Source organism: Erinaceus europaeus, unplaced genomic scaffold (genome assembly GCF_950295315.1).
Source record: "Erinaceus europaeus unplaced genomic scaffold, mEriEur2.1 scaffold_984, whole genome shotgun sequence".
NCBI classification, from domain to species: Eukaryota; Metazoa; Chordata; class Mammalia; order Eulipotyphla; family Erinaceidae; genus Erinaceus; species Erinaceus europaeus.
Genome location: NW_026647383.1, coordinates 7,526 through 33,923, shown reverse-complemented (window position 1 = coordinate 33,923; position 26,398 = coordinate 7,526). Strand labels below are relative to the sequence as shown.

General features: G+C 60.5%; 1 protein-coding gene across 1 annotated transcript in view; it reads right to left on the bottom strand.

The window, feature by feature from the left end:
• Positions 1-26,107, bottom strand: part of LOC103127922 (activated CDC42 kinase 1) — a 31,843-nt gene extending 5,736 nt beyond the window's left edge. Inside the window, exons 1-10 of the mRNA XM_060183954.1 lie at positions 25,967-26,107; positions 19,761-19,848; positions 14,975-15,155; positions 13,019-13,089; positions 10,097-10,318; positions 6,531-6,683; positions 4,787-5,064; positions 2,874-3,000; positions 2,307-2,453; positions 2,140-2,234 (exon numbers count right to left, since the gene is read on the bottom strand). Of these exons, the coding sequence (XP_060039937.1) occupies positions 2,140-2,234; positions 2,307-2,453; positions 2,874-3,000; positions 4,787-5,064; positions 6,531-6,683; positions 10,097-10,318; positions 13,019-13,089; positions 14,975-15,155; positions 19,761-19,848; positions 25,967-26,058 (1,454 nt within the window). The 5' untranslated portion in view covers positions 26,059-26,107. The remainder of the gene's footprint in view (positions 1-2,139; positions 2,235-2,306; positions 2,454-2,873; positions 3,001-4,786; positions 5,065-6,530; positions 6,684-10,096; positions 10,319-13,018; positions 13,090-14,974; positions 15,156-19,760; positions 19,849-25,966) is intronic.
• Positions 26,108-26,398: the final 291 nt, after the last annotated feature.

The window sequence follows — 26,398 nt, the reverse complement described above, 5'->3', positions numbered from 1 at the left end:
CCACCTCCCTAGCTAAACACCCAGCTACCCCAGCCCAGCACCCAGCTCCCCCAGCCCAGTACCCAGCTCCCCCAGCCCAGCACCCAGCTCCCCAGCCCAGCACCCACCTCCCCCAGGCTAGCACCCACCTCCCCAGCTAAACACCCACCTCCCCAGCTAAACACCCAGCTCCCCAGCCCAGCACCCAGCTCCCCCAGCCCAGCACCCACCTCCCCAGCCCAGCACCCAGCTCCCCAGCCCAGCACCCACCTCCCCCAGCCTAGCACCCACCTCCCCAGCTAAACACCCACCTCCCCAGCTAAACACCCACCTCCCCACCTAAACACCCAGCTCCCCAGCCCAGCACCCACCTCCCCCAGCCCAGCACTCACCTCCCCAGCCCAGCACCCTGCTCCCCCAGCCCAGCACCCACCTCCCCCAGCCCAGCACCCTGCTCCCCCAGCCTAGCACCCACCTCCCCAGCCCAGCACCCACCCCCCCAACCCAGCACCCAGCTCCCCCAGCCCAGCACCCACCTCCCCAGCCCAGCACCCAGCTCCCCTGCCAGGCACCCACCTCCCCCAGCCCAGCACCCACCTCCCCCAGCCCAGCACCCACCTCCCCAACCCAGCACCCAGCTCCTCCAGCCCAGCACCCAGCTCCCCCAGCCCAGCACCCACCTCCCCAACCCAGCACCCAGCTCCTCCAGCCCAGCACCCAGCTCCCCCTGCCCAGCACCCACCTCCCCCAGCCCAGCACCCACCTCCCCCAGCCCAGCACCCAGCTCCCCCAGCCCAGCACCCAGCTCCCCCAGCCCAGCACCCTGCTCCCCCAGCCCAGCACCCAGCTCCCCCAGCCCAGCACCCACCTCCCCCAGCCCAGCAACCAGCTCCCCCAGCCCTGTCACCTCCCCCAGCCCAGCACCCACCTCCCCCAGCCCAGCACCCAGCTCCCCCAGCCCAGCACCCACCTCCCCCAGCCCAGCACCCAGCTCCCCCAGCCCAGCACTCACCTCCCCAGCCCAGCACCCTGCTCCCCCAGCCCAGCACTCAGCTCCCCCCAGCCCAGCACCCACCTCCCCCAGCCCAGCACCCAGCTCCCCCAGCCCAGCACCCACCTCCCCCAGCCCAGCACCCAGCTCCCCCCAGCCCAGCACTCACCTCCCCAGCCCAGCACCCAGCTTCCCCCAGCCCAGCACTCACCTCCCCAGCCCCAGCACCCAGCTCCCCCAGCCCAGCACCCACCTCCCCAGCCCAGCACTCACCTCCCCCAGCCCAGCACCCAGCTCCCCCAGCCCAGCACCCTGCTCCCCCAGCCCAGTACCCAGCTCCCCCAGCCCAGCACCCACCTCCCCAGCCCAGCACCCACCTCCCCCAGCCCAGCACCCAGCTCCCCCAGCCCAGCACCCTGCTCCCCCAGCTCAGCACCCACCTCCCCAGCCCAGCACCCACCTCCCCCAGCCCAGCACCCACCTCCCCCAGCCCAGCACCCAGCTCCCCAGCCCCAGCATCCTGCTCCCCCAGCCCAGCACCCAGCTCCCCCAGCCCAGCACCCAGCTCCCCCAGCCCAGCACTCACCTCCTCAGCCCCAGCACCCACCTCCCCCAGCCCAGCACTCACTTCCCCAGCCCAGCACTCACCTCCCCCAGCCCAGCACCCAGCTCCCCCAGCCCAGAACCCTGCTCCCCCAGTCCAGCACCCAGCTCCCCCAGCCCAGCACCCAGCTCCCCCAGCCCAGCACTCACCTCACCAGCCCCAGCACCCAGCTCCCCCAGCCCAGCACCCACCTCCCCAGCCCAGCACCCACCTCCCCCAGCCCAGCACCCACCTCCCCCAGCCCAGCACCCAGCTCCCCCAGCCCAGCACCCTGCTCCCCCAGCTCAGCACCCACCTCCCCAGCCCAGCACCCACCTCCCCCAGCCCAGCACCCAGCTCCCCCAGCCCAGCACTCACCTCCCCAGCCCCAGCATCCTGCTCCTCCAGCCCAGCACCCACCTCCCCAGCCCAGCACCCACCTCCCCCAGCCCAGCACCCAGCTCCCCCAGCCCAGCACCCTGCTCCCCCAGCTCAGCACCCACCTCCCCAGCCCAGCACCCAGCTCCCCCAGCCCAGCACCCAGCTCCCCCAGCCCAGCACCCACCTCCCCCAGCCCAGCACCCACCTCCCCTCGATGACAGTGATGACGTCATTCATCTGGATGTGTAACTTGTCTGGCTCCTCGAAGTCCTGAAGGGCGCGCATGTCTGTGGGCTGGGCCTGAGGACAGACAGAGGTCACCGTCTACCCCAGGACAGGCCCCAGCTGGGACCCCCCGGGCAGCAGGCCCACCTCCAGCAGGAAGTCACGCAGGGCCACGAAGCTGGGTCTGTCCTCCGGCTTGTGGGCCCAGCACTGCGCCATGACGTTGTAGATGTCCTGGGGACAGTCCTCCGGCCGCGGCAGTTGCTCACCCTCCCTGTCGATCTTGTGCAGGATCTGAGCAAGAGAGGGCGCCGTGAGGACAGGCGCCCAGCTCTGACGACCCTGCGGCAGCCATGCCCGGGCACCAGAGCCCGACTGGCTGCCACATCTACATCCGAGAGGTCTGTTATGGGCTGGGGCTCAGTCTCTCTCCTGACCACTGGGCCCTGCTGCCCGACAGGACACACAGACGGACCTGGGCCCTGCTGCCCGACAGGACACACAGACAGGCCTGGGTCCTGCTACCCGACAGGACACACAGACGGGCCTGGGCCCTGCTGCCAAACAGGACACACAGACAGGCCTGAGCCCTGTTCTCTGCTCATCTCCCTGACAGGATACAAGACGGGCCTGGGCCCTGCTACCTGACAGGACACACAGATGGGCCTGGCCAAGACTTGAGATCTGAGCTTGTGGTCATCACAGCCCCCTCACCTGACTCCCATTGAGGCCAATCCAGGGCTCCTGGCCATAGGTGAACATCTCCCACAGGGTGACCCCAAACATCCAGGTGTCGCTGGCATGGGAGAAGGTGCGGGTCTTCAAGCTCTCGGGGGCGCACCTGGCAGAGGGGTCAGAGAACAGGCCTGTGAGGGTGCCCGGTCACGTCAGCCCGACAGCCATTCATACTAAACCAGCATGTCCCATGGGCTCAGCACTGGGGAAGGCGCTGCGGACCCAGCAGGAGGAGCCCAGCCTCCCCGGATGGACAGAGGGACCTCCTGGCCGTCACATGCCAGGACCTGGGAGGATCCGGGTCTTCTGACCCACGGGCAGCCGGGCGGGAGCAGGGTGTGGCTCCCAGGGGGGACGCGGGGACTGAGGCTAGAGGCTGGGTGCTGGGGGGGGGGGGATCACAGGCTGTTTTCTAGTTCTGCTGAGAGGAAGACCATGTCCAGATCTGGGGCAGGACCTGCGATGCCCATCATTTCAGCAAGACGGTGTGAGAGGAGATTTTGTGCAGGGCCTGGGGGAGCCAGGACGGACGGGGAGAGCCAGGACGGATGTGCAGAGTCAGGCCAGATGCATGGCGCCCCCTGGCTGTGAGGGGCTGGGTGGTGGTGCACCTGGTTCAGTGCATGTCTCACTATGCACAAGGACCCATACACAAACCCTGTGTTAATAAACGAATTACTTAAAAAAACGAAGTCTGGGGCTGGGCTGGGCTGCACCTAGTTGAACACACGTTACCATGTGCAAGGACTGAGGTTCAAGCCCCCAATTCCTACGTGCGGGGGGACCCTTCATCAAGCCATAAAGCAGGACGGCAAATGTCTCTCTCTCCTCGTCCCCTTCCCTTTCAATTTTTCTGTCTCTACCCAAAATAAAATAAATTAGTAGTAGTAGTAGAAGGAGAAGAAGAAGTAGTCGTCGTTGTCATCTAAGGGCTTGGGAGATAGCATAGTGGTTATGCAAAAAGACTCCAATACCTGAGGCACCAAGGTTCCCAGGTTCAATCCCCAGCACCACCATAAGCCAGAGCTGAGCAGCGCCCTGGTAAACTAAATAAAGAAAGAGGGGCCAGGCAGTGGTGCACCCTGTTAAGTGCAAGGATCCGGGTTTAAGTCCCCGTTCTCCTCCTGCAGGGGGTAAACTTCACAAGTGGTGAAGCAGGGCTCTCTCCCTCTCCCCTCCCCCTCTCAATTTCTGTCTCTGTCCAACAAGGCCTGCATCCCAGAAGGTATCAAGTGGATAAAGTCCTGGGGCTTAGAAGTCTGAGTTTCCGGGAGTCGGGCTGTAGCGCAGCAGGTTAAGCGCAGGTGGTGCCAAGCGCAAGGACCAGCATAAGGATCCCGGTTCGAGCCCCCGGCTCCCCACCTGCAGGGGAGTCGCTTCACAGGCGGTGAAGCAGGTCTGCAGGTGTCTGTCTTTCTCCCCCTCTCTGTCTTCCCCTCCTCTCTCCATTTCTCTCTGTCCTATCCAACAATAACGGCATCAGTAACAACTACAACAATAAAAAACAACAAGGGCAACAAAAGGGAAAATAAATAAATAAATAAATAAATATAAAAAAGAAGTCTGAGTTCCTGAGTCCAACTCCCCCGGCACCACACGTGCGGGACACGTGCTCTGGCAGGTCTCCCCTCTAGCGTGACTGAAGAAACGTCGGAAACATCAGGCCCTCCGGAAGCCTCTAGCCCGCCGGCCGGGAAAGCAGCCTTTCCTCGAGTCCCGAAGCACGCATCGCGAGCCCTCCAGGAACCGGCACGCAGGCCCCAAGGACGTGGAGGAGCGGGAGAGCAGTGGGCCCAGCAGCCCGGCGGAGAGTCAGAGGTGCGGGGACAGAGCGCAGGGCGCCGCAGGCTGAGCCCGGGCCCTGAACCCCGGGACATGGCAGGCGCCCTCACCAGGCAAAGGGCACCTTGCGGTGCTCCTGCATGACGTAGTGGTCGTCGTTCTGGGGAAGCGCTCGCATCAGCCCGAAGTCCCCGATCTTCACCAGGTCTCGCGTGGCCAGCAGCAGGTTGCGGGCGGCCAGGTCCCGGTGGATGAAGCGCTTGGACTCCAGGTAGCCCATGCCCTCGGCGACCTGCACAGCGTAGCGGCTCAGGGTGCCCAGGAGGAAGTGGCCCTGGTGCTTGCGCAGCCGGTCCAGCAGCGACCCCAGAGGCGCCAGCTCCGTCACCTGGGGCTCGCGAGATGGGGGAGCCGTGAGCAGAGTCCCGCCTGCCCTGGGCACCCTGAGCCGGGCTCCCCGACCGGCTCCCTTTCCCCAAGTTTACAGAACCGAGCTTCACACACGTTCACGATTTCACCTCTGCCTCGGGGCCAGTGCTGGTGCCGGGGCTCAAACCTGTCCAACCAGGCAGCCGCCCTACCCAGTGCACCATCTCCCCAGCCCTCCAGCCCTCTCTCTCTGCGGGTCTGCAGGCTCCTCCAGGACCCCTCCAGCCGCTCCCTCTGGAGGGAAGTCACCCAGAGACTAGAAGATTCCAAGAGTAAGCAGGGACACAGCACAGAGGTTCTACAAACAGACCCTGGCACTGGAGGCTCCCAGGCCACAGGCTCAGTCCCCTACACCACCATCAGCCAGAGCTGAGCAGGGCTCTGGGGAAATTTAAAAAATAATAATAATAGTAATTAAAGTAATGATGACGACGATGATGACGACAATGGTTCTGAAAAAAACACTCTCCCACTCTCCTGCCTGAGGCTTCAAGGTCCCAGGTTCAGTCCCTGCACCACCACCAACACCTTTGATCTTTCTCGTGGTTTGTCTCTCATTAAATACAGAAAATACATTTTTTGCCTCCAGGGTTACTGCTGGGACTCAGTGCCTGCACTATGAATCCACAGCTTCTGGAAGCTATTTTTTCCCTTTTGTTGCCCTTGTTTATATTTGTTGTGGTTGTTATTGTTGTTGTTACTGATGTCATTGTTGTTGGACAGGACAGAGAGAAATGGAGAGAGGAGGGGAAGACAGGGAGGGGGAGAGAAAGACAGACACCTGCAGACCTGCTTCACCGCCTGGGAAGCGACTCCCCTGCAGGTGGGGAGCTGGGGGCTCGAACTGGGATCTTTACGCCGGTCCTTGCGCTTTGTGCCACCTGTGCTTAACCTGCTGCGCTACTGCCTGGCCCCCATAAAACATTTTTAAGAAGAAGAAAACCCCAAGAAATGAACCTAGGACCACCTCCCTGCCAGGACTGAAACTTGATTAAGTGGCACAAACACCATCCAGGTGGGCACGGGTGCCAGTGGGCAGTCAGTAGTGGGTGCAGACAGATGGGCACAGTCAGCACTGGGCAGGGCCAGGTGGGCACGGGTGCAGGTGGCACAGTCAGTACTGGGCGGGCCAGGTGGGCACAGGTGCGGGTGGCATAGTCAGTACTGGGCGGGCCAGGTGGGCACAGGTGCGGGTGGCATAGTCAGTACTGGGTGGGGCAGGTGGGCATGGGTGCAGGTGGCACAGTCGTCACTGGGCGGGCCAGGTGGGCACGGGTACGGGTGGCATAGTCAGTACTGGGCGGGCCAGGTGGGCATGGGTGCAGGTGGCACAGTCGTCACTGGGCGGGGCCCAGGGGGTCCCTCTGTGCAGTGGGGTCAGGACCAGCAGGGAGGCTGCAGGCCACACCCAGCCTGGCGTCTCACCATCTTCATGGGAGGCGTGAGCACCACTCCGTACAGCCGGATAAGGTTGCGGTGGTCCAGCGAGTGCATGGCGTTCACCTCCCGGATGAAGTCGTCCATGGCCTCCGGCTGGCTCAGCACGTCCGGCTTCAGACACTTCACAGCCACATCCACCTGAGGGGGCAGGGAGCGTCAGGGTGCCAGCCCCAGCACACGAAGCCCACCCATACGCTCCCGTCTCTGCTCAGCTTGATCCTCCGCTGCAGAGCGCACACCTGCAGGCCTGAGGCTCTAGGTCTGACCCCGGGCTCCACACTGAGGAGAGCGCACACCTGCAGGCCTGAGGCTCTAGGTCTGAGCCCGGGCTCCACACTGAGGAGAGGGCACACCTGCAGGCCTGAGGCTCTAGGTCTGAGCCCAAGCTCCACACTGAGGAGAGGGCACACCTGCAGGCCTGAGGCTCTAGGTCTGAGCCCAAGCTCCACACTGAGGAGAGGGCACACCTGCAGGCCTGAGGCTCTAGGTCTGAGCCCAAGCTCCACACTGAGGAGAGGGCACACCTGCAGGCCTGAGGCTCTAGGTCTGAGCCCAAGCTCCACACTGAGGAGAGGGCACACCTGCAGGCCTGAGGCTCTAGGTCTGAGCCCAAGCTCCACACTGAGGAGAGGGCACACCTGCAGGCCTGAGGCTCTAGGTCTGAGCCCAAGCTCCACACTGAGGAGAGGGCACACCTGCAGGCCTGAGGCTCTAGGTCTGAGCCCAAGCTCCACACTGAGGAGAGGGCACACCTGCAGGCCTGAGGCTCTAGGTCTGAGCCCGGGCTCCACACTGAGGAGAGGGCACACCTGCAGGCCTGAGGCTCTAGGTCTGAGCCCGGGCTCCACACTGAGGAGAGGGCACACCTGCAGGCCTGAGGCTCTAAGTCTGACCCCGGGCTCCACACTGAGGAGAGCGCACACCTGCAGGCCTGAGGCTCTAGGTCTGAGCCCAAGCTCCACACTGAGGAGAGGGCACACCTGCAGGCCTGAGGCTCTAGGTCTGAGCCCGGGCTCCACACTGAGGAGAGGGCACACCTGCAGGCCTGAGGCTCTAGGTCTGAGCCCAAGCTCCACACTGAGGAGAGGGCACACCTGCAGGCCTGAGGCTCTAGGTCTGAGCCCAAGCTCCACACTGAGGAGAGGGCACACCTGCAGGCCTGAGGCTCTAGGTCTGAGCCCAAGCTCCACACTGAGGAGAGGGCACACCTGCAGGCCTGAGGCTCTAGGTCTGAGCCCAAGCTCCACACTGAGGAGAGGGCACACCTGCAGGCCTGAGGCTCTAGGTCTGAGCCCAAGCTCCACACTGAGGAGAGGGCACACCTGCAGGCCTGAGGCTCTAGGTCTGAGCCCAAGCTCCACACTGAGGAGAGGGCACACCTGCAGGCCTGAGGCTCTAGGTCTGAGCCCAAGCTCCACACTGAGGAGAGGGCACACCTGCAGGCCTGAGGCTCTAGGTCTGAGCCCGGGCTCCACACTGAGGAGAGGGCACACCTGCAGGCCTGAGGCTCTAGGTCTGAGCCCGGGCTCCACACTGAGGAGAGGGCACACCTGCAGGCCTGAGGCTCTAAGTCTGACCCCGGGCTCCACACTGAGGAGAGCGCACACCTGCAGGCCTGAGGCTCTAGGTCTGAGCCCAAGCTCCACACTGAGGAGAGGGCACACCTGCAGGCCTGAGGCTCTAGGTCTGAGCCCAAGCTCCACACTGAGGAGAGGGCACACCTACAGGCCTGAGGCTCTAGGTCTGAGCCCAAGCTCCACACTGAGGAGAGGGCACACCTGCAGGCCTGAGGCTCTAGGTCTGAGCCCAAGCTCCACACTGAGGAGAGGGCACACCTGCAGGCCTGAGGCTCTAGGTCTGAGCCCGGGCTCCACACTGAGGAGAGGGCACACCTGCAGGCCTGAGGCTCTAGGTCTGAGCCCAAGCTCCACACTGAGGAGAGGGCACACCTGCAGGCCTGAGGCTCTAGGTCTGAGCCCGGGCTCCACACTGAGGAGAGGGCACACCTGCAGGCCTGAGGCTCTAGGTCTGAGCCCAAGCTCCACACTGAGGAGAGGGCACACCTGCAGGCCTGAGGCTCTAGGTCTGAGCCCAAGCTCCACACTGAGGAGAGGGCACACCTACAGGCCTGAGGCTCTAGGTCTGAGCCCAAGCTCCACACTGAGGAGAGGGCACACCTGCAGGCCTGAGGCTCTAGGTCTGAGCCCAAGCTCCACACTGAGGAGAGGGCACACCTACAGGCCTGAGGCTCTAGGTCTGAGCCCAAGCTCCACACTGAGGAGAGGGCACACCTGCAGGCCTGAGGCTCTAGGTCTGAGCCCGGGCTCCACACTGAGGAGAGGGCACACCTGCAGGCCTGAGGCTCTAAGTCTGACCCCGGGCTCCACACTGAGGAGAGCGCACACCTGCAGGCCTGAGGCTCTAGGTCTGAGCCCAAGCTCCACACTGAGGAGAGGGCACACCTACAGGCCTGAGGCTCTAGGTCTGAGCCCAAGCTCCACACTGAGGAGAGGGCACACCTGCAGGCCTGAGGCTCTAGGTCTGAGCCCAAGCTCCACACTGAGGAGAGGGCACACCTACAGGCCTGAGGCTCTAGGTCTGAGCCCAAGCTCCACACTGAGGAGAGGGCACACCTACAGGCCTGAGGCTCTAGGTCTGAGCCCAAGCTCCACACTGAGGAGAGGGCACACCTGCAGGCCTGAGGCTCTAGGTCTGAGCCCAAGCTCCACACTGAGGAGAGGGCACACCTACAGGCCTGAGGCTCTAGGTCTGAGCCCGGGCTCCACACTGAGGAGAGGGCACACCTGCAGGCCTGAGGCTCTAGGTCTGACCCCGGGCTCCACACTGAGGAGAGGGCACACCTGCAGGCCTGAGGCTCTAGGTCTGACCCCGGGCTCCACACTGAGGAGAGGGCACACCTGCAGGCCTGAGGCTCTAGGTCTGACCCCGGGCTCCACACTGAGGAGAGGGCACACCTACAGGCCTGAGGCTCTAGGTCTGACCCTGGGCTCCACACTGAGGAGAGGGCACACCTGCAGGCCTGAGGCTCTAGGTCTGACCCCGGGCTCCACACTGAGGAGAGGGCACACCTGCAGGCCTGAGGCCCTGGCTTTGATCCCAGGCGTCACGTCTGCTGGAGTAGTGCTCTAGTCTTTCTTACAATACACACATTGTTTAAAAAATAAAGAAACCCTTTTTGGTGTGAAAGAATAATGCTGGGCGCCAGGCAGTGGTGCACCTAGTTAAGCAGTGCACAAGGACCTAGGTTCAAGCCCCTGTTCCCGACCTCAGGGGGGAAGCTTCATGAGCGCTGGAGCAGGGTGCAGGTGTCTTATCTCTCTCTCTCCCTGTCTCCTCTCCTCTCAATTTCTGTTTCTATCCAGTAACAAAAAAATAAGTAAAACATTCAAGAAGGCAAATTCTAAGAGAATAGTGCTCTACCTATAAAGCTAAAAACACTACTCTGTAGGAATGTAAGTCAGCCTAGTGGCCCCGTAAAGACAGGGGGCGGCTCAGAGCTGGGGGCATTTCTGTGGGGCTGGCAGGCTCACCGTCTTCCCCGAGGGGGCATCCCACTGGCCCCTGCGCACCACACCGAAGGAGCCGTCCCCCAGCTTCTCAAAGAGGTGCAGGTCCTTGTCTCCAATGAGGCAGGTGAGGCTCTGCAGGGCCCCCTCCCCTGTGGGGGTCCCGGGGGTGGGTGAGGTCTTCCGGAAGGAGCTGTGAGAGTGCTGGGGGGGGAAGTCGGCCTCCAGTCGCTTCCCACTGAACACCTGCAGGAAGGAGACAGGCGGGAGCTGGAGGAAGAGCTGCGGCCCAGAGCCAAGCGACAGCCCTCCGCCTGGTCTTGGGGGCCCCAGAGAGGTCCCAGAGGGCCCCACAGCCCAACACCCTGGGGCCACCCCGGGGCCACACCCCTGCAGGAGCCCAGAGCTCGGGTGTGGCCACCAGAGTCTGTGCCAGGAGTCACTGACAGGCCCCCATGAGGCCCCCATGAGGCAGGGACACCCCAAAGCCACCCCGGGACCTGTCCCTCACGCCCCTCCACCGTCAGCAGACTGCAGGTTTCAGCCCAGGAGAGCTGAAGCCCGAGCGGCCGTCCGCAAACACCTCCTGTCCATTTTTAGCCCTGGCCCCTCTCTGCACCGGCCATCTGGTGCTGTCCGTCTCCAGCCTCCTCGGGGAGCGATGGCTCTGCATCCTGCCAGCCCGGGGAAGGATCACAGGAGCCCGGCAAGTCGGCGATTGGGGAAGAGAGAGGACGCCAGGCCTCCTGAGGGGACGCCACGGGGAGACAGGTGGAGGGGCGCCCAGGACTGATGAGACAAGGGAGTGGGCGTGGCCTCTGCAGAAGGGCCAGGGCCAGGGCAGGATGGAGGGCAGCAGGGAGGCAGCCCTGGATGCCGGGTGCCCCAGAGGCTGAAGGGGCCACCCCCACAGGTAACCAAAGGCCAGGCCTCAGGGGACCCGTATGTGAAGGCTGACAGACTGATCTGCCTACCGTGAGAGGCCCCTCTGATGGCTGCTTCCAGTGGGGTTCCCTGACCGGACCCCCCTTAGGGACCTCCCCTCACAGCCTTCACCTGACAGACCTTCCTCCATAACCCACAAGGCCCTGAGCCCGCTGGGAAGGAAAGGTCCTGACCTGCTGACCCCTCAAGGCCTTGCGGTGCTGACCTCCACCCCCAGGCCCTGCCCTGCTGACCTCCACCCCCAGGCCCTGCCCTCTGACCTCCACCCCCAGGCCCTGCCCTCTGACCTCCACCCCAAGGCCCTGCCCTGCTGACCTCCACCCCCAGGCCCTGCCCTCTGACCTCCACCCCCAGGCCCTGCCCTGCTGACCTCCACCTCCAAGGCCCTGCCCTCTGACCTCCACCCCAAGGCCCTGCCCTGCTGACCTCCACCCCCAGGCCCTGCCCTCTGACCTCCACCCCCAGGCCCTGCCCTCTGACCTCCACCCCAAGGCCCTGCCCTGCTGACCTCCACCCCCAGGCCCTGCCCTCTGACCTCCACCCCAAGGCCCTGCCCTGCTGACCTCCACCCCCAGGCCCTGCCCTGCTGACCTCCACCCCAAGGCCCTGCCATGCTGACCTCCACCCGCAGCCCTGACCTGCTGACCTCCACCCCAAGGCCCCCATGCTACTGACCCCCCCAAGGCCCTGAGCCCAAAGAGGGAGGGAGGCCCTGGCTGGTCACTTCCTCCTCATTGTCTTCCAGACAATGGGCAAAGCCCCACTGACCCAGACCAGCACTCAGAGCTACACAGACCCAAATTAGGGCACAGAGAGAGGACACTGTCACCAAGCAGTGACCAGGGAAGCCCTCCTAGATGCCAGGAGGAGACAGGCAGAAAGAAGGTCCCCACCAAGGCCTGCTGGGCCCTGTGCTGCCACCAGGGGCTCACTGCAGGCCGTTGTCAGCCAGCTCCACTCTGCATCTGGAGCCAGCAGCTCTGGGGACACAGACACCCAGCCAGGCCTGCACTGCAGCCCAGATAAGGAAGGCCTGGGGAGGTGGGGGTGGCTGCACATGCCAGAGGGGGCCGGCAGGGGGACTGTCATCACAGGGCCGGCAGGGGACGGCCACCACAGGGCTGCAGGGGACGGCCACCCCAGGGCTGCAGGGGGACTGTCATCACAGGGCTGCAGGGGGACGGCCACCACAGGGCCGGCAAGGGACGGCCACCACAGGGCTGCAGGGGGACGGCCACCCCAGGGCCGGCAGGGCACGGCCACCACAGGGCTGCAGGGGGACGGCCACCACAGGGCTGCAGGGGACGGCCACCACAGGGCTGCAGGGGACGGCCACCACAGGGCTGCAGGGGGGACGGCCACCACAGGGCCTACAGGGGACGGCCACCACAGGGCTATAGGGGACGGCCACCCCAGGGCTGCAGGGGGACGGCCACCACAGGGCTGCAGGGGACAGCCACCCCAGGGCTACAGGGGGACGGCCACCACAGGGCTGGCAGGGGACGGCCACCACAGGGCCTTCATGGGACGGCCACCACAGGGCCGGCAGGGGACGGCCACCCCAGGGCTGCAGGGGGACTGTCATCACAGGGCTGCAGGGGGACGGCCACCACAGGGCCGGCAAGGGATGGCCACCACAGGGCTGCAGGGGACGGCCACCCCAGGGCTGCAGGGGGACTGTCATCACAGAGCTGCAGGGGGACGGCCACCACAGGGCCGGCAAGGGACGGCCACCACAGGGCTGCAGGGGGACGGCCACCCCAGGGCCGGCAGGGCACGGCCACCACAGGGCTGCAGGGGACGGCCACCACAGGGCCTACAGGGGACGTCCACCACAGGGCTGCAGGGGACGGCCACCAAAGGGATGCAGGGGGACAGCCACCCAAGGGCCTTCATGGGACGGCCACCACAGGGCCGGCAGGGGACGGCCACCCCAGGGCCGGCAGGGGACGGCCACCCCAGGGCCGGCAGGGACGGCCGGCAGACCCCACACACACTGACCTTGTTCATCCAGGACTTGCGTTTGCACATGGCCTTCCTCCTCTTCACAGCCTCCCACAGTCTCCGCTGGCCTGCAGAGGGGCAGCCGGGGCTGGAAGCTGCTCACTCCCCCCAGAGCAGGCGCCTCCTGAGGCCCCTGGACGTGAGTCCCCTAAACTCTGACTGGCACAAGACCCCAAAGCCAGGCCCTCCACGCAGGGGCTCCGCTGAGCAGAGGACCACTGCCTCCTGCCCACGGGCCATGGGAACTGGATGGAAAAGAAGGGGGCCTGCTGGGGGAACACCTGGGTGAGCGCACGTCGCAACGCTTAAGGTCCCAGGTTCGAGCCCCCGGTCCCCACCTGCAGGGGGAAAGCCTTGCAAGTGGTCAAGCAAGGCTGCAGGGGTCTCTCTGTCTATCCCATCCTATCCTCTCAATTTATGGCTGTCTCTATCCAATCAATATAATTTTAAAATACCTTTAAGTACGACTTACAAGAGAAGGAGAGTCACCACCAAAACGGAGAGCTGGTGTAGCTTTCCCAACTCTCAAAAAAAAAAAAAATCTGCGGCCCAGCGGTGGCACACTGAGTTGAGCTCAAGTGTTATAGCGGACCTGGGACGCGGGACCCCACCTGCACTCTGCCGGGTGGATGAGCGCTCTCTCCTGGCCCTAGACCAGGATTTCTCGACCGCAACCACTACTCTAGGGTAGCCGGGGGAGGAGCTCAAGCCACAGTGCCTCTCTTTTGCAGGGGGAGAGAGAAGAGACACGTTCACGGCAGAGCAGGAATCTGTGGGCAGAGAGACTTCTGGGAAACTGGCTGAGCGGCTCGTCTCCCTTCTCTGTGCAGATCCGCGGACGCTGACCGCCCTAGGGCTCAGACAAGCCCAAAAGTACACTCACAGAGGAGGCGAGGAGAGGCGAGGCGAGGCGAGGCGGGGAAGTGCAGCCCACCACACAAACGCAAAGGCTCTGAGATGCACGGCAGAGGCTGCAGCCGTTCTCAGGCTGTGGAGACAGCACAGGGGGTCTGCAAAAGACTCTCCTGGCTGAGGCTCTGAAGGCCCAGGTTCAATCCCCAGCACCACCATTAGACCAGAGCTCAACAGGGCTCTGGTCTTTCTCTCTGTCTTCCTCTATCTCTCATTAAAATAAAATCATTTTGGGAGTTGGGCAGTAGCTCAATGGGTTAAGCACACATGGTACAAAGCACAAGGACCGGTGTAAGGATCCCAGTTCGAGCCCCCGGCTCCCCACCTGCAGGGGAGTCGCTTCCCAGGTGGTGAAGCAGGTCTGCAGGTGTCTGTCTGTCTCTCCCCCTCTGTCTTTCCCTCCTGTCTCCATTTCTCTCTGTCCTATCCAACAATGATGACATCAATAACAACAATAATAACTACAACAATAAAACAACAAGGGCAACAAATGGGAATAAATAAATAAATATTTGAAAAAAAATTCATTTTTAAAATTACTTTTTATAAAAAAGAAAGCAGGGAGTCGGGCGGTAGCACAGCGGGTTAAGCGCACGTGGCGCAAAGTGCAAGGACTAGTAAGGATCCCGGTTCGAGCCCCCGGCTCCCCACCTGCAGGGGAGTCGCTTCACAGGCAGTGAAGCAGGTCTGCAGGTGTCTATCTTTCTCTCCCCTCTCTGTCTTCCCCTCCTCTCTCCATTTCTCTCTGTCCTATCCAACAACGACGACATCAATACCAACAATAATAACTATAATAATAAAACAACAAGGGCAACAAAAGGGAATAAATAAATATAAAGAAAAAAAATTTTTAAATAAATAAAATTAAAAAAAAAGCAAAGAAGGAGGGAAATAAAACCTGCACCCTCCAGCCACAGCCTGTACCGAAGCCAGCTCTCACCTCTCCCTGCCCCACTCCAGGCTCTTGGCTCTGCCCCCCCAATCAGCAGGGCAGGACCCCCGCGGCACAAGGCCCTGAGTGGATACCCCGGCCCCGCGTACCTGGCCGGCCCATGCCGATCTTCTCCAAGTCCTCATTCTTGACGTACTCAAAGTGGGACAGGCGCGTGACGTTGAGGTCGTCCCGGAGCTTCAGGAAGTACTGCTGCAGCTGCACCTCGGACAGCAGCTCCAGCAGCCAGCCCGTGCCCTCCTCGGGCTGCATGCCGCTGCTCCCCAGCCTCTGTGATGGGGACAGGGGTCGGGCTGCCATCCACGTCCTGCCCAGGAACCGAGGGCCCTGCCTGCGCCTGGGACGTCCACCTACCACCTGCTACTTGTGCAAACAGACTCAGGGGGCCGGGCGGGGCACGCCTGGCTCAGTGCACACACTACAATGCACAAGGACCCGGGTTCAAGCCCCCGGGCCCCACTGGCAGGCGGAAAGCTTCGAGAGTGGTGAAGCGGGGCAGCAGGTGTCTCTCCGTCTCTCCACCCCCCAACTTCTCTCTGCCTCTCCCCAACGATAAATGAATAAGACCTGCAGCTCCAATAGAAAGCCGGGGTGGAGACGGGACACTGGGGTGTGGCCCAGGGCCCAGAGCCGGGGGCAGGAGGCAGCGCCCATGGCTGCAAGGCTATCGGCTGTGGCTGAGTGGGGTTCTCTGTGGGTTTTTCGCCTCTGAGTTATCGCTGGGCTCGGTGCCCGTACTAAGAATCCACTAGCAGCTATGTCTTACACTTTTTCTGTTTTTATTTGACAGGACACAGAGAAGTTGAGAGAGGAGGGGGAGGGAAAGAAAGGAAGGAAGGAAGGAAGGAAGGAAGGAAGGAAGGAACCTGCAGACCTGCTTGCTTCTTCACTTGTGACGCAGCCCCCTGCGGGGGTGGAGCAGGGTTTGAACCCGGGGCCTTGAGCACGGTGTTATGTGTGCTTAACGGCGTGCCACTGCCCCGCCCCCTGGCTGAGCGGTCTCAAACAAACTTCCCTGCTTCCGGTTTCTCTGGCTGCTTTTAAACTGTCCTGGAGTCATGAGGCCCCTGAAGGGGGAGGTAGCCTCAGCGCCTCGCCCAGCAGAGTGCACACTCTGCCACGGGAGCTCCGTGAAGCGGTGCTCTGTCACTGTCACTGTCACCCTTCCTCCTCTGCCTCCCCCTCTCCATCTTTCACCAGCTATCTGAAAAAAGACAGTGAGTCAGGGACCGGGCGGTAGCGCAGCGGGTTAAGCGCAGGTGGCGCAAAGCGCAAGGACCGGCATAAGGATCGCGGTTCGAGTCCCCGGCTCCCCACCTGCAGGGGAGTCGCTTCACAGGCGGTGACGCAGGTCTGCAGGTGTCTGTCTTTCTCTCCCCCCTCTCTGTCTTCCCCTCCTCTCTCCATTTCTCTCTGTCCTATCCAACAACACCGACATCAAAAACAACAATAACTACAACAATAAAATAACAAGGGCAACAAAAGAGAAAAATAGCCTCCAGGAGCAGTGGATTCATGGTGCAGGCACCGAGCCCCAGCAGTAACCCTGGAGGCAAAATAAAGAAAAAAGAGAACAGAAAGAGTGAGTCTGCCTAGAGTAGTGGAATCAGTACTGCAGACATTAAGCCCCACGGAAACCCTTGCTAGAAGACAAAGACAGGGAGCCGGGGGGACAGCATGATGCTCTGCAAAGAGACTCAGGCCTGAGACTCCAAAGTCCCAGGTTCAGTCCCCTGCACCACCATCACCCAGAGCTGAGCAGGGCTCTCTGGTAATAAACAACCCTGCTTTATAAGAACTTGTTTTTTAAAAATAAGATTTAAAATATTTTTACTTACTTATTATTGGGTAGAGACAGAAAAATTAAGAGGGAAGGGGGAGATAGAGAGGAGAGAGGCAGAGAGATACCTGCAGCCCTGCTTCACTGCTCATGAAGCTTTCTCCCTGCAGGTGGGGACCAGGGGCTTGAACCTGGGACCTTGTGTGCACTGCCATGTGAGTACTTAACCAGCTGCACCACCACCTGACCCTACTTTATAATTGACTGTTGAAAGCTGTTGAGAGAGAGAGAGAGAGAGAGACCTCCTGGGGGATGCCGTGGGTGTCACAGAGCCGGCTGGGCAGTGCCCGGACACTCACACGACCCCTCACACCACACCACTTATATCACCTGATCTGGCCCAAATCCCCACTGACCAGCCGTAGAAAGAGGTTTTCAGTCCCCACAATGCTGGGTTTCCCAGGGCGGAACTGTGGTGTGGCTGAGGGAAAAGCAAGAGGGCTCTACTCAGAACTTTATAAAGACCTTTATTTATTTACTACACAGAGACAGAGACATGGGGGGAGACAGAGAGGGAGAGAGACGCCTGTGGCCCTGCTTCACCATCTGCAAAGCTTTGCTCCTGCCGGTGGGGCCGGGGGCTTGAACCGGGTCCTTGCGCACAGTAGCGTACGTGTGCTTAACCAGGTGCATCACCGCCTGCCCTCCCCACCCTGTTCAGAACGTTTAAAAAGCTATCAACTGTTTGGAAAAAAATCTCACTAAAGGCAACCTAGCCACATTTTCCCAAGACTCCTCCCTCCGTCTCTCGCATAGTCTGGGAGACAGTACAGTAGCTCAGGGTTTAGGTCCTGAGTTCAGTCCCAGGGATGCACGGTGCCAGAGCGGCCCTCTGGTCCCTCCCTCCTCTCGTCCTCTGGTACATGTTTCCTGCCTTGCGGCGGCTCAGCCTGAGGTCTCAGCGTCTGACAACGTGCATCACTGAGTGCGGGACATTTTCATGCCAGCACGTCCTGACTCAACTTAAGAAGAACAAAGACAGGGAGCCGGGCGGTGGCGTAACGGGTTAAGCGCACGTGGCACAAAGCGCAAGGACCTAAGGATCCTTGTTTGAGCCCCCGGCTCCCCACCTGCAGGGGAGTCGCTTCACAGGCGGTGAAGCAGGTCTGCAGGTGTCTGTCTTTCTCTCCCCCTCTGTCTTCCCCTCCTCTCTCCATTTCTCTCGGTCCTATCCAACACCGACGACAACAATAACTACAACGATAATGACAATAGACAACAAGGGCAACAAAAGCGGGGAAAAAAATTTAAAAAGAAGAAGGGAAACAGTAACATCACCCACACTCCAGTGACAGCTATCGATCGGGCACAGCTCTAAGTTTCAGCAGCATGAAGCCGCGCAGTGTCAACAAAACCAACTTACTAACGAGGGGACGGGGCACGAGGCGGCTGAAGCGGGCAGGGCATCCCAGCTGTTCAGAAGAAAGGCCCAGGCCAGGCGGTAGCACACCTGGTAGAGCGCTCACATCACAGCGCACAAGGATCCAGGTTCAAGCCCCTGGTCCCCACCTGCAGCAGGGAAGCTTCACAAGTGGTGAAGCAGAGTTGCAGGTCTCTCTGTGTCTCCCTCTCTCCCCTTTCCTCTCAGTTTGTCTCTATCCAATAAATAAAAATAATTTAAAACTCACTTTAAAACAAAAGGGGGGGCCAAGTGGTGGCACACCTGGTTAAACGTACCCATTACAATGTGCAAGACCCCGGGTTCAAGCCCCCAGTCCCCACGTGCAGGGGGAAAGCTTCACAAGTGGTGAAGCAGGGCTGCAGGTGTCTGTCTGTCTCTCTTCTTCTCTGTCTTCCCCTCCCTTCCAATTTCTCTCTGTCCTATCAGATAAAACATAAAAATTCAAAAACGGGGCCAGGTGGTTGCACACCTGGTTAAGTGCTCACATCACAGGGCACAAGGACCCGGGTTCAAGCCCTGACCCCACCTGCAGGAGGAAAGTTCCACGAGCGGTGGAGCAGGGCTGCAGGTGTCTCTCTGTCTCTCTCCCGCTCTATCTCCCCCCTCAGTTTCTCTCTCTATCCAATAATAAATAGTTTTAAATGTATTTACAAAAAAACAGAAAAACATTCCAGAAGAAAGGCCCAAAGGGGGAGCCGGGCGGTAGCGCAGCGGGTTAAGTGCACGTGGCGCAAAGCCCAAGGACTGGCGTAAGGATCCCAGTTCGAGCCCCCAGCTCCCCACCTGCAGGGGAGTCGCTTCCCAGGCGGTGAAGCAGGTCTGCAGGTGTCTGTCTTTCTCTCCCCCTCCCTGTCTTCCCCTCCTCTCTCCATTTCTCTCTGTCCTGTCCAACAACGACGACATCAACAACCCCAACAATGTTAAATAACAAGGGCAACAATGGGAATGTTGAAAAAAAAAAAGAAAGAAAGAAAGAAAGACCCAAAGAAAGTGTGCACAGGCAGGAGGAGCCAGCACCCCATCTCTGCAGCCCACTCAGCTCAGCCCCTGGCCACGGCTCCCAGGGGCCCGCAGAGCCAGAGTCAGAGTCAGAGTCCGAGGATCCCTCCTCCCCAGCTCCCACGCCCAGGCTCCCTGGGGTGCCAGACTCACCCCTGGGTGGTCAGAGCTAGGGGAGGGGAGGCCAGCGCAGTCCCACCTGTGCCTGTGCTCAGACAGCCTCCTCTCCCCGCTCCCCAGCCCCCCAAACCTGCATGAAATGGTGGGGGGACATAGCGCTTCCCGTGAGAAGGAAGGAAGGAAGGAAGGAAGGAAGGAAGGAAGGAAGGAAGGAAGGAAGGAAGGAAGGAGAGAAACAGTCAGGGTCTGTCCAACACCGAGGCAGGGGGGACCCTGTTCCCCAGCCCCAGCCAAGTCTGCACCCAAGCCTGCATGCAGCTGTGGCCCCCAGGCTCAGGCCCTGCGCACACCCGTGCCCGGCGTGGGGCTCCAGGCCACCATGCACAGGCTTCCACGCAGCCGCGGGGGGAGAGGCCGCTCGCTGGGCCCAGCCCCTCAGCAGGGGAGCCCCTCAAGGGCAGCCCCCCGAGGGGCTTCTGGGGTCCTCGTCTCCGCTCCCCAGCCCCCCACTCACTGTGTACAGTCGACGCCGCAGCCTGGCCAGGAGAGGGAAGGAGGGCTCCAGGCCCGGGAACCGGCGAGCAGCTGGCATCTCCCCGGAGCTGGAGCCGGACCCCGGATAGACAGATGCAGAGACAGACAGACAGACGGGGCTGCGGGGGGGGGGGGGTAGCAGGGGCCACGGCGCCTGAGTTTCAGGCTCTGCCCAGAGCTGACAGGTCTCTTTCCGCAGCTCCTCAAGCCCCACACCGAGTGGGGATAGGCGGTGGGCCCTCCTCTCTGCCACACGGCTGTCTCCACAGCTGTCGGCTCCTCCGTCCTGTCTGTCTGTCTTCCCTTGGGCGCAGCGGTCACAGCCCCGTCCTCCTCCCCGGCTCCCCCGCCCGCCCTCCCGCCTGTGCCCCCTCCCCCCTCCCCGCTCCCCAGCTGAGCAGCTCGGACACAGGCTGAGAGAAGGGCATGCTGGGCCCTGCCAACAGGGCGGCTGCCAAGAGGGCAGGAACGGGGCTCTTCCTCCCAGCCGCCGGCACCGGCCCCTGCCTCCCCCATACACAAGGCCCCGTCTCTGGCTCCCACCCAGCCCCCATGGTCACAGACAACGGCCACAATCGCACACATGAGGGCCCGCAGTCAGGAGCCGAGGGCACCCCCGCCCCGTGAGCTCTACTGGGCTGGGGACTTGGGGGGTGGGCTTGGACACCAAGGCTCTGTCCAGAGACCCTCCCCCAGCTCAGTCCCAGCCCTGGCTGGGCGTCTCCTGGCTCAGCAGCCAGTGTGGCCCAGTGGGTCACCCTGCTGCCCAGTGGAAACAGGTGGCCAGGAGCCTGCGGGTAGGTGGGAGGAGACTCCACTCCTCCCTGGGGGCTGCCCTGTCTGCTGTCCACACAGCTGGGGGACCTACTCCCCAGACCAGCCAGCCAAGGTCCCGAGCGCCCTAAAAGCCAAGAGATGTGCCTCCATCTAGTGGGCTGCCCCCCCAAAGTGTGGGACTCTGAGCTGAGAGGTCCCAGGGCAGCACCCATCAGCCATGCCATCAGCCCCCCACCCAAGTTCTGAGACCTGGTAAATGATCCCTCCTCTGGCTGGCCGCAGAGGGCAGCAGCTGCCCCCCTGCAGCCCCAGACACACCTGACAGCTGCAGGAAGTTCCCTGGCTAAGGATGGGCCCTCAGCAGCAGGGCCGGGAGCCCACTTCTCACACACTGCCCTGCTGTCCAGTCCCCGGCCGGCTGCCGGCCGCCGCAATAAGCAGCTGGGGTAGGGGGTTGGGAGGGTCACCACGGCAGGCCGGCTCTCAGAGTCTGGCCTCCCTGGCAGGAAGGTGGTGGAAGAGACAGCGGTTTCCTGGCGTGATGGGAGGGCAAACACGGGGGACACACACACTCTCAGCAGAGTCCCTCTTCCCTCCCTGCGACTCTGGAGTCTGCGGGGTATGGGTGCTGCCTCCCCCAGTGGAAGTGGAGTCAGAGTTCAGGCCAAGGTCACAGCAGGGCCAATGTGTATCAGACACCTGGCTCAGACAAGTCCCTTCGTGCTCACGAACCACCATCCTGACGGCTGCCCAAGAAACCCAGCTTCAGGGTGATGGGTCAAGCATAGGCTGCTCTCTCTAATGCATGATGGGGTCAAGCATAGGCTGCTCTCTCTAATGCATGATGGGATCAAGCATAGACTGCTCTCTCTAATACATGATGGGGGTCAATCAGCAGAACTGCTCTCTCTAATGCATGATAGGGTCAGGCATAGACTGCTCTCTCTAATGCATGATGGGGTCAAGCAGCAGACTGCTCTCTCTAATGCATGATGGGGTCAAGCATAGACTGCTCTCTCTAATGCATGATGGGGTCAAGCAGCAGACTGCTCTCTCTAATGCATGATGGGATCAAGCATAGACTGCTCTCTCTAATGCATGATGGGGGTCAATCAGCAGAACTGCTCTAATGCATGATAGGGTCAGGCATAGACTGCTCTCTCTAATGCATGATGGGGTCAAGCAGCAGACTGCTCTCTCTAATGCATGATGGGGTCAAGCAACAGACTGCTCTCTCTAATGCATGATGGGGTCAAGCAGCAGGACTGCTCTCTCTAATGCATGATGGGGTCAAGCATAGACTGCTCTCTCTAATGGATGATGGGGTCAGGCAGCAGACTGCTCTCTCTAATGCATGATGGGGTCAGGCAGCAGACTGCTCTCTCTAATGCATGATGGGGTCAAGCATAGACTGCTCTCTCTAATGCATGATGGGGTCAAGCAGCAGACTGCTCTCTCTAATGCACGATGGGGTCAAGCATAGACTGCTCTCTCTAATGCATGATGGGGTCAGGCAGCAGATTGCTCTCTCTAATGCATGATGGGGTCAAGCAGCAGGACTGCTCTCTCTAATGCATGATGGGGTCAGGCAGCAGACTGCTCTCTCTAATGCATGATGGGGTCAGGCAGCAGATTGCTCTCTCTAATGCATGATGGGGGTCAAGCAGCAGGACTGCGCTCTCTAATGCATGATGGGGTCAAGCAGCAGACTGCTCTCTCTAATGCATGATGGGGTCAGGCATAGACTGCTCTCTCTAATGCATGATGGGGTCAAGCAGCAGACTGCTCTCTCTAATGCATGATGGGGGTCAATCAGCAGGACTGCTCTCTCTAATGCATGATGAGGTCAAGCAACAGACTGCTCTCTCTAATGCATGATGGGGTCAAGCAGCAGGACTGCTCTCTCTAATGCATGATGGGGTCAAGCATAGACTGCTGTCTCTAATGCATGATGGGGTCAAGCAGCAGGACTGCTCTCTCTAATGCATGATGGGGTCAGGCAGCAGACTGCTCTCTCTAATGCATGATGGGGTCAAGCAGCAGACTGCTCTCTCTCATGCATGATGGGGGTCAAGCAGCAGGACTGCGCTCTCTAATGCATGATGGGGTCAAGCAGCAGACTGCTCTCTCTAATGCATGATGGGGTCAGGCATAGACTGCTCTCTCTAATGCATGATGGGGTCAAGCAGCAGACTGCTCTCTCTAATGCATGATGGGGGTCAATCAGCAGGACTGCTCTCTCTAATGCATGATGAGGTCAAGCAACAGACTGCTCTCTCTAATGCATGATGGGGTCAAGCAGCAGGACTGCTCTCTCTAATGCATGATGGGGTCAAGCATAGACTGCTGTCTCTAATGCATGATGGGGTCAAGCAGCAGGACTGCTCTCTCTAATGCATGATGGGGTCAGGCAGCAGACTGCTCTCTCTAATGCATGATGGGGTCAAGCAGCAGACTGCTCTCTCTAATGCATGATGGGGTCAAGCAGCAGGACTGCTCTCTCTAATGCATGATGGGGTCAGGCAGCAGACTGCTCTCTCTAATGCATGATGGGGTCAATCAGCAGACTGCTCTCTCTAATGCATGATGGGGTCAAGCAGCAGACTGCTCTCTCTAATGCATGATGGGGTCAAGCAGCAGACTGCTCTCTCTAATGCATGATGGGTCAAGCATAGGCTGCTCTCTCTAATGCATGATGGGGTCAAGCATAGACTGCTCTCTCTAATGCATGATGGGGGTCAATCAGCAGGACTGCTCTCTCTAATGCAAGATAGGGTCAGGCATAGACTGCTCTCTCTAATGCATGATGGGGTCAAGCAGCAGACTGCTCTCTCTAATGCATGATGGGGTCAAGCAGCAGACTGCTCTCTCTAATGCATGATGGGGTCAAGCAGCAGGACTGCTCTCTCTAATGCATGATGGGGGTCAAGCAGCAGGACTGCTCTCTCTAATGCATGATGGGGTCAGGAAGCAGACTGCTCTCTCTAATGCATGATGGGGTCAAGCAGCAGACTGCTCTCTCTAATGCATGATGGGGTCAAGCAGCAGGACTGCTCTCTCTAATGCATGATGGGGTCAAGCAGCAGACTGCTCTCTCTAATGCATGATGGGGTCGAGCAGCAGGACTGCTCTCTCTAATGCATGATGGGGTCAAGCAGCAGACTGCTCTCTCTATTGCATGATGGGTCAAGCAGCAGACTGCTCTCTCTAATGCATGATGGGGTCAAGCATAGACTGCTCTCTCTAATGCATGATGGGGGTCAATCAGCAGGACTGCTCTCTCTAATGAAAGATAGGGTCAGGCATAGACTGCTCTCTCTAATGCATGATGGGGTCAAGCAGCAGACTGCTCTCTCTAATGCATGATGGGGTCAAGCAGCAGACTGCTCTCTCTAATGCATGATGGGGTCAAGCAGCAGACTGCTCTCTCTAATGCATGATGGGGTCAAGCAGCAGGACTGCTCTCTCTAATGCATGATGGGGGTCAAGCAGCAGGACTGCTCTCTCTAATGCATGATGGGGTCAGGAAGCAGACTGCTCTCTCTAATGCATGATGGGGTCAAGCAGCAGACTGCTCTCTCTAATGCATGATGGGGTCAAGCAGCAGGACTGCTCTCTCTAATGCATGATGGGGTCAAGCAGCAGACTGCTCTCTCTAATGCATGATGGGGTCGAGCAGCAGGACTGCTCTCTCTAATGCATGATGAGGTCAAGCATAGACTGCTCTCTCTAATGCATGATGGGGTCAAGCAGCAGGATTGCTCTCTCTAATGGATGATGGGGTCAGGCAGCAGACTGCTCTCTCTAATGCATGATGGGGTCAAGCAGCAGACTGCTCTCTCTAATGCATGATGGGGTCAAGCATAGACTGCTCTCTCTAATGCATGATGGGGTCAAGCAGCAGACTGCTCTCTCTAATGCATGATGGGGTCAAGCAGCAGACTGCTCTCTCTAATGCATGATGGGGTCAAGCAGCAGACTGTTCTCTCTAATGCATGATGGGGTCAAGCAGCAGACTGCTCTCTCTAATGCATGATGGGGTCAGGCAGCAGACTGCTCTCTCTAATGCATGATGGGGTCAGGCAGCAGACTGCTCTCTCTAATGCATGATGGGGTCAAGCATAGACTGCTCTCTCTAATGCATGATGGGGTCAGGCAGCAGGACTGCTCTCTCTAATGCATGATGGGGTCAAGCAGCAGACTGCTCTCTCTAATGCATGATGGGGTCAAGCAGCAGACTGCTCTCTCTAATGCATGATGGGTTCAAGCAGCAGACTGCTCTCTCTAATGCATGATGGGTCAAGCATAGGCTGCTCTCTAATGCATGATGGGGTCAAGCATAGACTGCTCTCTCTAATGCATGATGGGGATCAAGCATCAGGACTGCTCTCTCTAATGCATGATGTGGTCAGGCAGCAGACTGCTCTCTCTAATGCATGATGGGGTCAAGCAGCAGACTGCTCTCTCTAATGCATGATGGGGTCAAGCAGCAGACTGCTCTCTCTAATGCATGATGGGGTCAAGCAGCAGGACTGCTCTCTCTAATGCATGATGGGGTCAAGCAGCAGGACTGCTCTCTCTAATGCATGATGGGGGTCAAGCAGCAGGACTGCTCTCTCTAATGCGAGATGGGGTCAAGCAGCAGGACTGCTCTCTCTAATGCATGATGGGGTCAAGCAGCAGACTGCTCTCTCTAATGCATGATGGGGTCAAGCAGCAGGACTGCTCTCTCTAATGCATGATGGGGGTCAAGCAGCAGACTGCTCTCTCTAATGCGAGATGGGGTCAAGCAGCAGGACTGCTCTCTCTAATGAGAGATGGGTGAGCTGCTGGAAGAGAAGTCTCTGGTTCCCCACGCCCCACCCCACAGAGAGGCCCCAAATTCACCCGCACAAACAAGGCTGAATTCCCCAAGAGCTGGCAGAGAATAAGCCCTGGCAGTCTGTTGGGTGGCTCTGAGCAGTGAGTTCAGGCCTTCCCATCACACCCCCAACCCCTCCTTTGCTCCTAGGGAGCAGCCTCCACCCTCCCCTCCCTTTGTGCGGTCGGCCACTGCCCTCTGTTGGCCAGTGACAAAAATGCATATCTCCGAGGAAAAAGAACCGGGCTCCCCCCACCCCAATGTGGTGATCTTAATCCAGAGCACACAGGGCATCTGGCTTTGAACACACACTCCAAGTGCCAGAACGTGGCATTTCAGAGCATGGGCTCGGAGCCACAGAAGAGGACCCCTAAACCCCAGCAGGCTGGCTGGGCAGTGCAGGACCTGCAGCTGAGTTGGGGGGCAGAGACAGAGGTCACAACTGCTCATTCACAGCACTGCCTCCATCCCACCACCCTGCTTCCTCAGCCTCCGGGAACCCAGAAGCCACCCCCACCCAGCCTCCCACACAAGCTGGGCGCGCTCACCTGCAGTCCACAGGGCGCGCCTGGGTCCTGAACGCCGGGCTGGCTGGCCCCCATGACCCGGGGTCCCTCCTCGTCCCCAGGCAGGCGCTCATACGCCCACCTCTCGCCCATGGGCCCCTGCCACCTGGTGTAAGCCCGGGCAGAGCACCGCCCTCTGTCCCCGCCCTCCTCGTGCGTCAGCACCCCAGCATCCCGCAGGGCTGGGCCTCCAGCATGGAGGGGGCTGCCATCGCACCTCTGGGGAGACCTGGGAGAGCCCCCAACGCACCCCTCAGCACCCCCAGCAAGGGTGGTCCCGGCCGGCCCCTCCCCCAGCCTTTCTCCCCCCACTCCCACCCCCACACACCACCACCCGCTGACCCCCTGGAGATGCAGGAACATGGGCCATGGCCCTCCCCAACCCCTTTGCCTCCAGAGCCCCAGGACGCCACT